The sequence below is a fragment of the Ptychodera flava genome, chromosome 19 (genome assembly GCF_041260155.1).
Source record: "Ptychodera flava strain L36383 chromosome 19, AS_Pfla_20210202, whole genome shotgun sequence".
NCBI lineage: Eukaryota > Metazoa > Hemichordata > Enteropneusta > Ptychoderidae > Ptychodera > Ptychodera flava.
In genome coordinates, this window is record NC_091946.1 from 3,378,063 (window position 1) to 3,393,977 (window position 15,915).

A 15,915-nucleotide genomic window follows, 5' to 3' on the forward strand; every position below is an offset into this window, starting at 1 on the left:
TCAAACCAACAGAGAAACAGAAATATTCTGCAGCATTCCTTGATCGATAACCTTCCTGTACCCAAGCAAATCCATGAAGCGACCACAGTCGCCCGTATTTTCTATCTTTTTCGCGAGGTCAAAGGTCATACGACCCCTCCATCCCTGTGCAGCCGCCGTTGAATTCCTTTTTGTCGTGTAAGCATACAACGCATGGTCGTTTTTCAAGTCCGCGACTGTATTTTTTTCCAGCCATTTTGTCACAATTTCAGGCAATTTCAAACCGAGAAAATCGTAGACTTTCCTGGCGACGTCATACGGTGCTGCCGCCATGTCTTCGTAACGTAACGGCACATACTGGTTCTTGGGCATCCATGTTCCTTTAGTTCCCAAGAGGAAATTCCTCATCATCGAAGTGCAGTAGACGTTCAATCGGTGGTCTAGATCGTCGTCCCAATGCTCAGTTGTCAAGGTGTACTGCGTGGCCGATCTTGACGCCTTCTGGTACTTGCTGAGGTGAAGTGGTATAGCCGACGCCATCATAGCCCTGGGGTCTCGAAGAACGTTTATAACTTTTAGCTTTATGTCTGCCAAGTTCATTAAATAAACCACCAGGTTCAAGTCTTGTATTCGAATTGTTTTGATCCCTCTGTATTTGAATCCGCTGCAAGAGTTTGAAGCGCGAGGCGGACTCATTTTGAAACAAGTCCCGTCGCCGTAATCGCATGTAGCACCGCCTCTCTCGAGCTCGTCCACCCAGACACGGACGATATCTCTTTTACCGGACTTCACTCGGGGATTGTAAAGGTTCGTCAAAAAATCTTTCGTCGTTTTCGTCTTGAAATTGCACTTGTACATATCCCTGAGCATTTCGATTCCTAGTACTGGTAGCATGGCGTCGTTGTCGTGTAGCTTCAGTGCTCGGAGTGGTTCGAATATATACAAAAATTCCGGATTTTGCTTGAAAAGCTCGCCAACGAACGATGACCCTGTCCGCATACTAGCCATAACGAGCACATTAACGTATTCTGTCTTTGTGTTGTTATCGCCACTCTTTTGATCCTGAACCATCTCCATATTATTCGTAGGAACAATGCGAGGAATCGACGACGCCCGATTTCTGTTGTTTTGCTTCTTGTAATCGCAGAATTTTCTGAATAGCAGCCTGGTGTTCACTGTGTTGTTCCTTCAGCAGTAACTTCACACCGTCGATGCCGTTGAGCGTTTCGTTAATAAGTCGCTCGGCTCTGCGCTCGTCGTTTCTCTCTACCTGCTTTTCGCCAAATCCGGCAACATGGCGTTCGTTACCTTTCATGTTGTTATCGTTCCGTTCCTCGGCGATATCGTCGTCTCCTGTGAGGGCCCGTAGTGTGTAGTTGTCATCAGTTTTCGTTGAATGGATTAAACTAACCCAGACATACGTTATGGATAGGTTCAACACGGTTAAAACAATCAGAAGATATAAGAATCTACGTGTTCGCATGGTCTCCACCGGCATGTCCGTATCATGGAGTCGTATGTAGTCGTTCTAAGCACTTTGTTACGTAATTCGGATAGTTATTCAATGTTGATCGCAGCACTGCACGGCAGTATAACATTACGATCTAATACAAACGGTAAGCGGCCATTGACCGGAGCTGAAGAACGTTTAGCACAGTCGATAAAGCAGGTACCTCTATTTATCATACCTAAAAATGGCCTTGGGACTAAACTTGTCGCAGGTGATGGAACGAAGTCGATATTCTCAATATTCGCAAGGTCCTACAACCACAACATGCAATCGCTTTCCGTGCATAGAGGTAAATATTCCGTTGGGTTCATCTCATGCGATTATAATGCTTGAAGCATTGATATGGAGGCTTACCGTGTTCTGGAAATCCAAAATAAATGCATAAGGTGTACTTGTGACGTGTCATTCGAGATGTGCCGGGCAATCACGTGGTGTGTTTTAAGAGCGTTACCTTTACGGCGTTACCTATACCGTGACAAACCGAGTGAGCTATATACCTGTCACCACCACCCTTGCTTATCATTGTAAGCCTAATATTTGCATATGAATGATAAAGGTATTCCTCTGTACACAGTCTATGGACCAACAGATCTAATGAAGTTGTACCATGGCCTGTTTAGTCAAAACATGGGGTAAAAAATCTGCAGAATAGAAATCGCTTGAAAAATATTTGCAGCGATTCTGAATGTTCAATCTGTTCTTATCTGTTGTTGACCTGGTCTTGTCAACTTCAGGACTTGACTGCCGACTACGTTTACGGACGCTGCCGAAAGAAGCCGATGGATTCAGACACGTTCAACGCTGCCGAAGGAAGCCGAGGGATTCAGACACGTTCAACGCTGTCGTAACGTGTCACCTGATCAGAAGCAGCTGATCAATTGATAAATTGTGACCAAATGTATCTGTTTCCCGCCTAATTAAAATCGGCAACTCTAAGTTATTTTGAACAAGATTAGTCTGGAGAGATTAAAGTTTGGACTGGGAGGGAAAGTGAAAGCTGTTTGCAACCGTAAGATTTGAACTTTTCCCTCCCCTCATTCCAAGTGCTCACCCGCCCACCTACTAATCGCTCGACGAACACACGAATAGCTTTGTGGCTACCCCAATGCTATCAGATGTCGCAAAATTAAGAGTTAGAGGAATCGTCCCTGTGCTGTGGTTTCGGTCTGTCATATCATATATTCACTGACTGAATAATTACTCAGCCTCAGTGAATACTTTAAACTTCGTCGAGAACCGTGTTATGCCAACTCAACAACTGGCGAGCAGACTGTTAATATACCAACAATATGTATGTAAAAATCTCTTATTGATGAAATAAAAACAGAAAAATAAATTGTACTGAATTCATACATACATTGTTGACCCTCGAGAAAAACAGTTTCTCGAGGGTCTTATGATTCATATTATATTTATGAAGATTAGGACAAACTACAGATTGATGGCTGGCAGAGTCTAGAACCGTAAATATTCATTTTGTCATGTACGGCAAACAAGAAAGCGATACAAATACATCGGCCAATGATATACACTTACAACAAGAAATGACACCTTGCGGTATATTGTCTGCCAATCAATAACCGTGACGTCTGCCAATTAACCAATAGGTTAAAATTTACATAGTACATCAGCTGCCTATCACCAAAACATTTACAATTCTCTTACATCTGTACATTAATAATTAACTGTTCATGGCCTGCAGGTGAATCTAAGGTCACACTACACCGTGCATCGTGAAACCATAGACCCTCGAGAAAAGTTCCCGAGGGTCTATGGTGAACCGAATTAATTTCAGTTTTCGAACGCCGAGGATGGTGAGTTCGAGACTCCAACACGGTGTTGTGCAACTGAGCAAGGCATTTTACTCCTCATTTCTCCATTTGGTAGTAAGTCATGAGTCCCTAATGCTGTAATTGGGTTCACCTTTTGGATTAATTTAGTAATAAACTAAAAAAAATGACAACTGAAATCATATTTCAATTTAATTTTGCTATCGGCAGTTAGTCTGCTAAACGAATAATAATTTGGTTCAAATTTGGAATAGTACTTCGCTCAGACGTCTCTCAAGTGAATCTCTACCACTGAAAACACACAATATGTACCACGTTCAATCACTGGATATGTTCAATTAATGCGGCCAACTTTAATTGATCTACATTTCAGGCACAAAAATAAATTATGCTGTTCCGATAACATGATTTTCAAAAATAGGATAGGTAGGTAGTTAGGTAGGCAGGAATTTTTTTCCAAAATATTTTTATTTTTAAATATGCATTTTTCAGGGGCTCAGGGCGATCAAACACTGACCACAACATTTCCAGAAAAACGTATCATACATATAAAAGGGATAAAAACATAAAAGACATCCTCGTTCAAGCAAAATTAAATGCCAGGTAATGAATGCGTGATTTTAAGGGTTTTTCTTTCATTTTTTTACTTCCGTGTTTACGTAGCTCTAAAAAGTTAAGGGTCGGCAGGAAAAAATAGGGGGGTGATTTTTTTTCTCGGCCTCATATTAAAAATCACACCTATCCACTTTTATATTGGGGGAATAAGAAAAAATGTCGAATTCCATCATTGGGTTAAAACCATCATTCCACTGTAGGGTTATTTATGTAAAAAAGGCCAATTCTTTATCGTCTTGAGATCTAACAAACGTAGTGCTGCGATGCGAATTCATTTTGTATATTTTGAGCCTCATCAGTGGAAACGTAAAATAAGCTTGTGTAGTAGACACGAAAAACGTTTATTATCCGTCTATGCTTCAACATGCTGGAATGCGCTAAAGAGAGCAATGCAGTCTATTGTATGGTGAGAGTCTTGATAGCCTCGATGACCACACCCTTGTGAAAACCAGAATACTGTGAATAGAATACTGTACATTCCGTCACAGACACTTGAAGAAAAGAATTTATAAACACATTTTATGAGTGTGTGACTACAGGCACCTTTCCACTTTATATACCTTTATAACAGAAAAGCGTCAGCAAACTTTGCTATTGTGTGTCTGTGAAGTAGCAGATCGCCAGTCCGTTCTCGTCAACGTCCACCCTCTGGTTTGAAGATTAAAACTTGAGGTGCACTTTGGCCCGCACACGCTCCTACAATATTCCGACTCGGAACAGTGACGGCGCTCTTCACGTGCCGACGCCACTGCAACAACTTGTCAAAATTCTAGTAGAACGCGGAAGACTGTGAGGCTACCTGCTACAGAAAAGTATGGTTTTGTTAAAATGTGGACTTTGAACTTAAAACGTTTCTGGCAGAGTCAATGCTTTATGAGTGAGATGTGACTACTATCAACTCTGAAAGAGTAGGGCAGCCTTTTGAAGAATGTACGACCCATTTAGGGAAGTTGAAACACCTTTGTCCTCTAGTCTGAACGTCTGGTAATCAATATACAATTAACTCTTTGAACGCAAGCTCATCTTCATCAACGAAACATAAAGGAGCGGCGAGTAAACCCGTGTAAAAACTATATACATGTTTATTTATCTGACATTAAAAAACCAACGCTTGAAGGCGACAGATTCGCATGTCCTTATTTTACGTGTATTTTGCACAGTGGACAAACCGCCATGGTTAGAACGTCTTTACCAAATAGTTCTTTGACCTGTGGCTCCATTTGAAATTGAAGTTGATGCAAAGCAGGGTGTCTAATATGAATAAAATTTCGTATTTTTATAATCATCATAAGACCACTCGGTATTTAATTAATAGTCGCGCCAGCGGCTTACTGACTACGCATGCGCTTATTCATAATATACTATGCGAGTAACGGAAGTGTACCCTTCTTTCATGGGCGCCGCCATGTTTTTTTTTGAATACTCGTAAATAAACAAATACGAAACAAATTACATTATTTATCAACATGCCTTTCATAAAATATACCTCTTTTATTAGCCAGTAAATGTTATTATGCACCTTGTCGCTGATACAAAATATCGTTTGTATAGATAAGGGGAGAAAACTGTCGTGCATATGAACGGGGCATACGCAAAGAATGCTGGGATTGAATTATAGAAGAGCGCCCCCTGTGTCAATAATTAGCCAGTTTTTAGACGGAACGCTATAGTTTCCGTGTAGTTTTCAGCTTGCAAGTGGAAGTTGGGCAGTGCGGTTACCATTGCAATGATAATGATTGCATAATACGTCCCTTGTTTAACGCAATAGGCTGTTATCATTGTAAAAATTGCCAATTTTTTTCCAAAATTTTTACACGCTACAGAAATCTATACCTGCCCTGCTGTAGGTGTTGACGTCGTGTACGTACGTGAACTGCTTTCATCAGAGGGAAACTGGGCATAGTTGTCATATATATTAGTAAAAGTTTATGAAGTAACAATTACAGTTTATCATGAATCAATACAAATAACATTGCCAATCTTAACCCCTGGCGCGACACCAAGGGCTGAGCCTATATAATATTAAACTCATAAGTAGCCGCTGTTATCAACATTGCGTCGTTTATGGTATACAGTGTCTTTTCTGTGTCATTAAATTGTCAACTGAGTGTAGACGTTAACATCTTCAATCATTGACCCTACAATCGAGTCTATGATTCAGTAGTCTAAGTACAAGATCTTCTGATGGGTGCAACACATACGTAAGTTATAAGAATGAAATACTACAGGGCTTAAGTATGATTTACGCCACGGTCGAATGTGTGTTATACTGCGCAGTGTTCTCTAGTAAACATGGCGACTTTGCAACTTGCAGGAATTCCAAGCTGCTCAACTCACCGCTATACCAGAATATCTGTAAGGACCATAAGTGGTCCCAGTAAGAATTTTATCACCCACTTCCCTCGTCACAATGCCCCCCGTTTACACCAGCATACCACGAACAAACAGAGACAGACCATGAAAGCTACTGAGCATATTTGGACAACCGGCCAAGTCGGGAACGAAGTCGAGTATTCGTAGTTTCCAAGAAACGCCGATCGGTATTCCATCACCATACGACAGAGGCCGTAGGTAAAATTTCCCGACATGATAAATCGATTAACTTTGTCATGTATGTTTTCCACATAAACGCCGTACTCCAATGCGATATCCGCCGTTCTGCCCACCGCTGAATAAACCTAGTAAATTGAGGTAAAACGAAATAAATGTTATATCTTATCTATGGAGGTGCTCGCTTTCACGCATTGTGCAGAAATTTTTTGCCCTGTCATCACTCGAAATCAGCAGAAAGCAGTTCCTCAAGCTCAATCCCTTATTTCCCCATATTATCTATAAATTTACGAACTAGAATACTGAAATACACCCGTTTTAAGAAGAAACATAAAGGCAAACTATTTTCTTTCTGAAGGTACGCTCACCAGCGTTAGACACTTCTATTGGCTGGAACAATAGACCCTCGCATAGACCCTTAAGAAAACCCTGATTTTCTCGAGGTTCTCGATGGTCTATGCTGGAAGTGAGTAGAATTGTATGGAACCGTGACGTGAATGCATAACGCTCCACCCTTACCTGTTTTGTCTTTGCCGCTAATACAATGACGACATCGTCTTTGCAACTTCCATAATTCCATTCATGTAACAAGTACTCGGCAAATCCATTGACACTGAAAACAAGATTATTCAGGAAGATGAAATATTGCAGATGACTTAACGTTGTTACATTTGACGAGAGGATGCTATCACTACAACGAATGGTATTATTTTACTAAAGTCAATTTGAGAAAGACTCAAAGGCCTGACTTAGTCTGTTACATGTTTTCATTGATCAAACATTACTGCAATAAGCTTATTTGCAATCGTACAAACGTTTTCAATTGGTTAGATTTTCGATCCGTCAAATTCACCAGTCCGCGAGAAAATCGTGTTGGGTTGTGTGTGAATTCTTCGCCCCATAAATGTCTCTGTATTTACATTCTTGAAGTCACTCGCCGTAGGCTAATGAGTATTTCACACAGAGAGTGAACGAACGGTCATCGATTTATCAACACCAGATTCAGACAATCACTGCATTAAGTAACAAAACTGGCATGACTGACGTCTTCTGTTGAGATGTGTCGAAGCTAGTTTGACTCTCTGCTACAACAAAGAATGGATAATTTAACACTTCGGATGATGCAGCGTCTGAACGTAGCTATATCGAAATAGTTTACCCTGCTTTTTTACTGTCAGCTCGAGTTGATACACATAACTTATCCGAATCAGCCACTCTAAATTTTAGCGCTTTCTTCTAAACTTGGGTGCACATTTCTTTCCAGCAAAGCCAACATCTAATGAACATCTCTCTGTCCCTTGTATCAAGTTCCTTGTTTGTCTGACCTTTCACACCACACCAAACAAAATCCTTTCCACTTCCTTCTTACCTTAGTCCGTCCATGGCATCTTTCACAATGGCCACAGAGACAGTGTATCCATGCTGGTCAGCCTTGCAGACGGTGCATTGAGAGCATCCGGTATCGTTTCGTATGGAGAAAAGAATTTCATCGAGTTTGTTTGCTGCAAAAGATACGGAGAGATCAAAGATAATAGGACTAAACTCAGGTAAGTTCCTTCAAAAGGTTCTCAAACTCAAGAAATTATCATTGTTAGCAATTTGCTGATGTAGTCAATGTTGAAATATGATATCATCATAATACGGCTCGGGCATCATCAGTATTTCGATCATGACCACCATCCCTTGGGCAGGCAATAAATCGTGATATTGCCCAAGCTCTCATGTGTTATCATTTTTTATTACACCGAACAAGCAAACATGCAAAGAAACAAAAACACAAAGACTTCTTCGAGTACAGTTCGCCTTCTGAATCCGGACCCAGCGTAAAATGTTGTCAGTGCCGAGTCTAGGGTTGCCGCTAAGTTTTGCCGATCTCCTCGGTGGCGCATCCAAATTTTTGCTTGCATAGTCGCTGAACACAGAAATTTCATTCCTTGTTGCCATTTTCGTTCGTTTGCTGTTTACTTGCATCAAAATATCGTCTAACTGTGCCGGTGACAGCTCTGCGTGACATTTCGCAGCCATAAGTTGCCAACTGCAAAGTACAACAAGCGAACGACAATTTGTTTTGCGCAGAAAGGATGCACAGTAAGTAAAATGACGTCATCCATGTAATATCAAATGCAGAGGGCATCATCACATTCGCAGAGGGCATCATCACGTTCTTTTACATGTCACGTGAGTCGTGTTTAACCAATGGCAGTGCACGCTGAATGAGTGAGGTGTAATAATAAAGTAAACAACATACACCACGGGGAAATAAGGTCACTTGGTGTTATTGGTCATGGCAAGAGTGTAAAAAATAATAAATTCATGACTATGTGGATAAAATTTAATATTTTTGTCATTAATGAATACTTACAAAGTACCCTACTGCAGTCGAGTCCTGAATGATGATTAGTATTTATGCCAAGTTACTGTTGAGAGAGACTGCCACGGCAATACTATGACCACGCATCGTGCAATGCTGAGCTGTCACTGTTTTGACCTTTTATACTTTTGAGGGTCTGCACTACAACTGCGTGAATTTGGCATAAATACTGATTATCGTTCAGGATTCAAGTGCAGTTGGGTCTTTGGAAAGTAAAGAATAAAGATAGAAAGTTAGGGACTGTCAGTTTCTTCGGCCTGGGGGGGGGCGGTGGAGTGGCTGACCCCCCCCCTATTCCAAATTTTGAAACAGGGTGACCCCCCCCTATTCCAAATTTCAAAAACAGGGTGACCCCCCCCGGCGCCGACATAGGTAAAACAAAAGGTGGACATAAATTATATATATATAATATATAATATATATATATATATATATATATATATTATATATATTAATATATACATATATATATATATGTATATATATTATATTTTACATTTTACATATATTCATATTTAAATAGTCATTCTATGTTTTAATGAAATTGTTGACATGTCAGTTGTAAGATAGGAATTTCAAAGTGTCAATCTTAAAGCGCAGTGGTCGTCGCGCTGCGCATCCTCCTGAGGGGGTCCTCCTCTGTTGTAAACAAATCCAAGAACGCCGCACATGTTACGCGTTGATTGTAATGGTTGCGATATTGCCGCTTGTTAAAATGGCGGCTGATCTGTCACAAGCATACCAACTAACCAAATGTAACACGCAATAAAAGGTCAATTAATCTAAGTTAAATATCTGCTGAATATTGAACAATAATTGCACGCTGGATGAGAACACATTTGCTCATGATTTTCTTGAATCAGTTGAATGGGGCTCGGCTACTGTTATCGCTCGAGCCATGCCATAGAGCTAGACGTACGCATGTACGCATGTATACCCTTGCTGCGAATCCGTAGCCTCTACCACTCGGGTAGGTTGGTCATTGGAGTGGTAGGGCTACGATGTGTAATACGCAAATATCGCACAGGATACGGCCTTGGCCAGAAATTTTCAAAGGCACAAATTTGACATACTTTTCGAAAAGGACCGTGTCCGGTGTTCATATAACCTACCCGCTCAACAATTACTCGGTATTTGTCATTTTTCTCTCCTCCAAATGGATTTTTCGCAGCAAGACCGACGATCGCCTTGCATAACCGCCATCTTGAATTTAAAGCTGCTTGACCCATGACGTCATGCAAGTCTCGCAAGTTCCCGTTCCTACTTCATTTGCATTCAGATATCAACAAACAACACGTGCGCTGACTAGTATTGCTGTCTCAGCATTGTCGGCTACGTTATGCGAATTTTCGCGTGGTAAAAAGTGAATGAATAGAAAGCAAATTACTTTTAACTTCAAAAATTGTGAATAAAATATGTAATAAGTTTATAAATAAAATAAATTGTTGAATGACACTAAACTTCTCCAACTATTATCCATCATGCAAATTATGTTAAATTCCCCAGAGAAATTTTACATTATAGATCATGATGTTCTCCATCACATGTATCACAAAATAAATGCAATGATCCTTTTATTACCATATCGTAATATTAAACAAACTTGGTAGAGCTGATGTGTGGAGTTGCCCTTATTTTCCTTTACATCTTTCACATTTTCTGTTTTATGAATGCCTTCCAATGGAGACTTGTCTGTAACCTTTGCTCTCCCCAAAGACTTCTCCACAGTTCATACATTTGACCTCCATAATGTTTCTGAACTTGAACTGAACCAACACCCTAACTTCTTACTAAATTTCAAATGAAGGACCACTTATTATTATTATATCCTTTATTAATCAAATATAAAAAATTGAATGTGTTGTGGTGTACACAGTCTAAAAAGAAATATTCCACAATATATAAAATACAAAGAGATCACACAGATTAAAAAGCACAGTTCCAAATAACAGACAAAGCACTTGTCGATCAACAACAATACAATTTAAATAATTCTAACAGTAGCCATTAATGAGTTTGTTTTTATGTTTTTTTCACCTGTTAGAAAATTGGTTTAGAATTCTCACTGCTGAGGGTACAAAAGTATTTCTAAACCTGTTTGTGCGGCACCTTTACTGAATAGTATCTGGTACCAGACCTCATTTTAGTGAAATTACTATTCAGTTGATGCGTTTTGTCAGACAATGTAGTTGTAGATTTGTTTTTCACTGATTTCATATACAAGTCATCAAAACTATACAATTGTACGCCTAGAATATTCCTAGCAGCTTTGATGATACGATTTATCTGAACTTTATTAGAAGAGGAAATACTACCGCCCCAGCAAGAAATACAATAACAGATGATTGACTCAACCGTTGATCTGTAAAACATACGCAAAATGTTCCCGGATACACAAAATCTATGCAACTTACGCATAAAATACAATCTTTGCTGTCATTTACGGTTTAACATATTCACATGGTCATCCCAAGAAACCATGTTTGTAAGAAGGATCCCAAGATATCTAACTATTAATTTACCCTTCCAACCTCCTCACCTTTGATTTTTAACAGAGGTGGACTGATTTTGTTTTTCCTGAAATCAATTATCATTTCTTTTGTTTCTTTACATTCAAAAACAAGCTTAATTATTATCATCACACCATGTAACCAATCTGTCCACTTCTTGCTTATAGATTGTGTCCTGATCTGCTGTAATGAGGCCAATTAAAGACTTGTCGTCATCATTACTGTCCGCGTGTATGGGGGTACAATCAGATGTAAATATGGTAAATAATGACGGTGATATAACCGAGCCTTGAGGCGAGCCGGTATTTGTCAATCGCACATGCGACCAAAAAATCTGCAACCCAATAATTAACTGCCTGTATACTGACATATTTTTCAATTTTCTGATTAATAAGTTTGGTGAAATAGTATTAAATGCATTTGAGAAGTCCACAAATAAAATTCGAACAGATGCATTGGAAGTATCAAGGTGTTGTGTGAGGGTATGTAGAAGACAGAGAACTGCGTCTTCCGTACTCCTGTGTTGGCGGTAAGCAAATTGCAGTGGGTCTTGGTACGGTAATGTTTGAGAAACCAAATATTTTAGGAGGATTAACGACTTAAGATGTCGTTATGTGCGCCTGCATTATACAATTATTTTTATACAACTATTTTTATACAATTATGTTTATTTATAAAACAAAAGACTCTTTCATAATATGCATGTCAAGCCCCTCCCCCTTCCAAATTTAAAAAAAATGAAATATAAAAAAGTGCAAAAACACAACTCATTCCAAATTTCTTTTCTTTTATTTCCTTTTATTTACAATATTTACATTTCCGGGTTTTTTTGCGAAAATACGCACAACGTTGCCGACAATGCGAAGTGTGAAAGACGATGGTCGAGCGCACGTGTTGTCTGTTTACTAGAACGGGAACGTGCGAGACTTGCATGACGTCATGGGTCATGCAGCTAAAATTCAAGATGGCGCTGACTTCAAGGCGATCGCCGGTAACAGTTGGAAAAACCCGTTAAAAGTAGGTAAACTTGAGGAATACCGAGACATCTTCCGATGGATAGATGCTAAATGGACTTTGGACCAAGTCTATGGAAATTATTTCTGTAAAGATCGAAAATTGGCGTTCAAATTCGCGCCGTTCGAAATTCCGTGCGCAGCGGCATAGTGCATGTGTAATACTATCCTGTGCGATATTTCAGTTCTTCACATCGCAGCCCCCACTCCCAGCAGAACACGTCAAGGAGTGGCAGGGCTCGTTTTCGCAGCAAGTATACGCCAACAGACTATCAACGACCGGGCTCTAGTTTACGACATCGCTAGCAAGGACGAGAGCTTTCATTTCAAGAGGCCCGACAGGAGTACAACAAGTTGTACAAAGACAACAACTCAAACTACAGAAATCTACAGCTCGCAGAGCAATGCCCGCTGCAGCAAGAAGCATCTCTGCATCTGTTCCGTTCCGTGGTCTGTATGAACGTCCGTGTCAAACCGGGTATATACTATATGGCGCGCTACACTCGGCTGTGGAGAATCCAACTCAACTACAACAAAGTTTACCCCTTTTTTGGGGTCCGTTTTGGGGTGCAAACGAGAATTCTGAGTACAGGTATCAAGTCAAGCGAGGGACCTTTCATAGGTCTTCTTGTTATGTGGGGTTTATCTCACTTGAAAGAGGATTCCGACCTACCCGGCAATCAGGAGGTACAACAACGAAGTTTGCCCAGCACCGGTAGGCCTACACCAGCTAGCGGTTGGATCACTGCCATGACCGTGCACAGGCCCGGGGCACAGGATCTCTCGATACGTCTATGCTCGGTGTAGCCGTGCAATTTTCCTGCCAAATGCCGCGAAAACCCGCTCGTTTTGTCTATTGTTTCCTGACATTTACTATTTCTTACCACGTAATACTAGGAGAAGTAAGACATGGTGATCAACAGTTGGTTGTGGGCCAAGTCGTCGCGGGCCGGCCGGTACGTTGTGGGACCGGATTCTCTATATCCGTGTACGTCAACGCGCGTACGCGGTGACCGTCTCCCAACAACATCTCCCGTGTCCTGCTCAGGCTAGCCGATCATGGTCTTGAGTGTAATTTTTGTGTTAGGCATTGTGCTTGTTGCTGGTCTACATATATAGGCAATGTTGATCATTTAGTTATGTATTTTCACTGTACTGTACATAGCATTGTGTATAACCAGCGTGATCGCGCGCGATCAAAGCTTTTTGTTCACTGTGTCTGCGTACAGTGAACTCAGCGACATAATGTTGCTGAGTGTAGTGTCTCAATGTTCGTAGCTCTACACGAGTTTATACCACTGAAGTTCGTTTCCGATCTTAATATTTTACTATTGCATGATGTTGAGTCTTACAAAGGCCTTAACAAAGTGGGGGACTGCTCCCATCTCACTCCTATTGAAGTTGAGAAGACTTATGTTTACAAAAATTTATGTTTATCAACAAAAAAACCACGCAAGCGCGGCGCGACGACCACTGCGCTTTAAAGTTTGAATACAGTACATTTTGAATGAGCTGTATTTTGAATGAGCTGTGAATGTATTTCACACTTTCTATGCTTAACCAGATGTCCTGAACTGTTGTACAGAAATGGATGACAATCATTAATATCAAAGAGGAAAAAGCAGTGAATCAAAAACTTTGATGGGTGTTAAGACTTGCCAACCATCCAATTAAATCTCCTGAGGAGCCATAGAGAGCTTTTTTAGCCAAATCTGATGTGTACAGTGTCTGAGGAGACCTTCTTCTGTAACATTGAAACCATAAAAGCACAGCTAATAATGACAAAAACTGCCTTTTTAACTGTTATTTTGTTCATAAAAAAGCATCTTTCTACAGAAAACCTGTGACACAAAGGAAAATAATTGCATCAATGAGAAGGAAAGATATCTCGTCATTTTCTATCCCTAAAATAAGTCACTGTATCAAATATATATTGTGAAATATTTGTGCATGTTGCTTTCTCATACTGAATTCTCATAGAGAGAACAGAAAAGTATCAGGAATTTGTCATCCTTTTCATATGAAATGCAGATTTCATAATGGTACACTTTCACTTAGCAAACATCAAGAATTTCAAGATATCTCTGATTTTTTAAAGTATTGCGCCCGAAGGGCGCGCCGAAAAATATGAAACATCCTGATATCTCTGATATATATGCCTTGTATATTAAAGTCATGCACCTGAAGGGCATGCTGAAAAATGTCTGATATATTAAAGTAATGAGCTTGAAGAGCACGCTGAAAAATATTGAACATACACTATCTCTGATGTATGTATGCTTGATATGTTAAAGTTGGGCGTGCTGAAAAATATGACTGATTATTAAAGTTACGCGCCCGAAGGGCGCGCCGAAAAATACAACTGAATGATGAAATTTGTGGCTGACACTAGCATTTAGGCAATGATGAGCCTGTTTCAAAATTCAAAAACACAATGACCCCCCCTATTGGGCATTTCAAAAACATGGTGACCCCCCCTATCACCAAAGTCAAAAACAGGGTGACCCCCCCCATGAATCCACCGCCCCCCCCAGGCTGAAGAACTGACCAGTCCCTTAAACCAATATTCATAATCCTATGTTTATTAATAACAGGGTCTGTACTACAACTGCGTGAATTTGGCATAAATACAGTTCACCATTCAGGATTCAAGTGCAGTAGGGTACTTTTGTAAGTATACAGTAATGACAGAACTATCAAGAGTTTATCAACAGTATTTATAATCATGACATAAATTATTAATTTTTTACACTCTTGCTATGACTAATAACGCCTTATTGCCCTGTTACACCCGTGGTCACTTTACTGTTGATTAAGCCTACTTGATGCAGTCAGAAGTTATGTTTGTATGAAGACAAAACAGACCCTGCCAAAGGTTGTAAATGAGAGCTAACGATGGCACCCTTTGTTAAAAATTGAGACACAAGATACCACTTCCAAAGCCTCTATGCGATAATTTTACAACCCCAGATAGAGCTGGTTTTGCCTTTGTACAAGCAGAATTTCTGACTGCATCAAGTGGACACAGTGAAGTGGCCACGGGTGTGATACTCGTCTTCATCGTGACGCGTTTGTCCAACTTATGTACACATATGTATGTACAATATTTGTAAATATATGATTTTGTTTTTGTGTATGTGTGTGTGTTTGCACGCATGCATGCACACATGAATGCATACATTATATTACATGAATTTACCACGGTCAAGTCAGACAGACATACACACAATCCTACCGTCTTTAAAAGATAACACCCTTTCAGGATCACACACAAATGATTTCTGCCCTCTACGTCCACAGCGGAAATAATCCAATTGGGGATTAGGAAAAAATGGATGCTCCAGCCGATGGGCCGTACAGGAAGGTACAGGTAGTATGATGATAGCCAAACTTGAGACTATGTATAACTCTACAAGGACTCGTAAGGGCGCCCTCATCATCACCGGGCCGGAGTTTCGTGTATCTGTCGTTCGGGATGATTATCACTGGCTGAAATCTGAAAAGGAATATTTCACTTTCAAGGCGGAGTTTCGACGAGTGGACATATAGTGTTTGTAAACAACGGCATCGTCCATCG

General features: G+C 40.3%; 2 protein-coding genes across 4 annotated transcripts in view; both read right to left on the reverse strand.

Annotated features, from left to right (window-relative positions):
* LOC139118769 (carbohydrate sulfotransferase 1-like) lies at nucleotides 1–1,056 on the reverse strand. The gene has a single exon (XM_070682219.1). It carries the CDS (start codon nucleotides 1,054–1,056, stop codon nucleotides 1–3), a length of 1,056 nt encoding a protein of 351 aa, XP_070538320.1.
* Nucleotides 1,057–5,368: 4,312 nt separating this feature from the next.
* LOC139118408 (uncharacterized) overlaps nucleotides 5,369–15,915 on the reverse strand; it is a 37,827-nt gene continuing 27,280 nt past the window's right edge. For 2 of the 3 annotated variants that reach the window (XM_070681707.1, XM_070681709.1), the window contains exons 2-5: nucleotides 15,574–15,834; nucleotides 7,814–7,946; nucleotides 6,964–7,057; nucleotides 5,369–6,572 (exon numbers count right to left, since the gene is read on the reverse strand). In XM_070681707.1, the coding sequence (XP_070537808.1) occupies nucleotides 6,300–6,572; nucleotides 6,964–7,057; nucleotides 7,814–7,946; nucleotides 15,574–15,778 (705 nt within the window). In that variant the 5' untranslated portion in view covers nucleotides 15,779–15,834 and the 3' untranslated portion in view covers nucleotides 5,369–6,299. The remainder of the gene's footprint in view (nucleotides 6,573–6,963; nucleotides 7,058–7,813; nucleotides 7,947–15,573; nucleotides 15,835–15,915) is intronic. The other variant, XM_070681710.1, reaches the window with a different exon arrangement.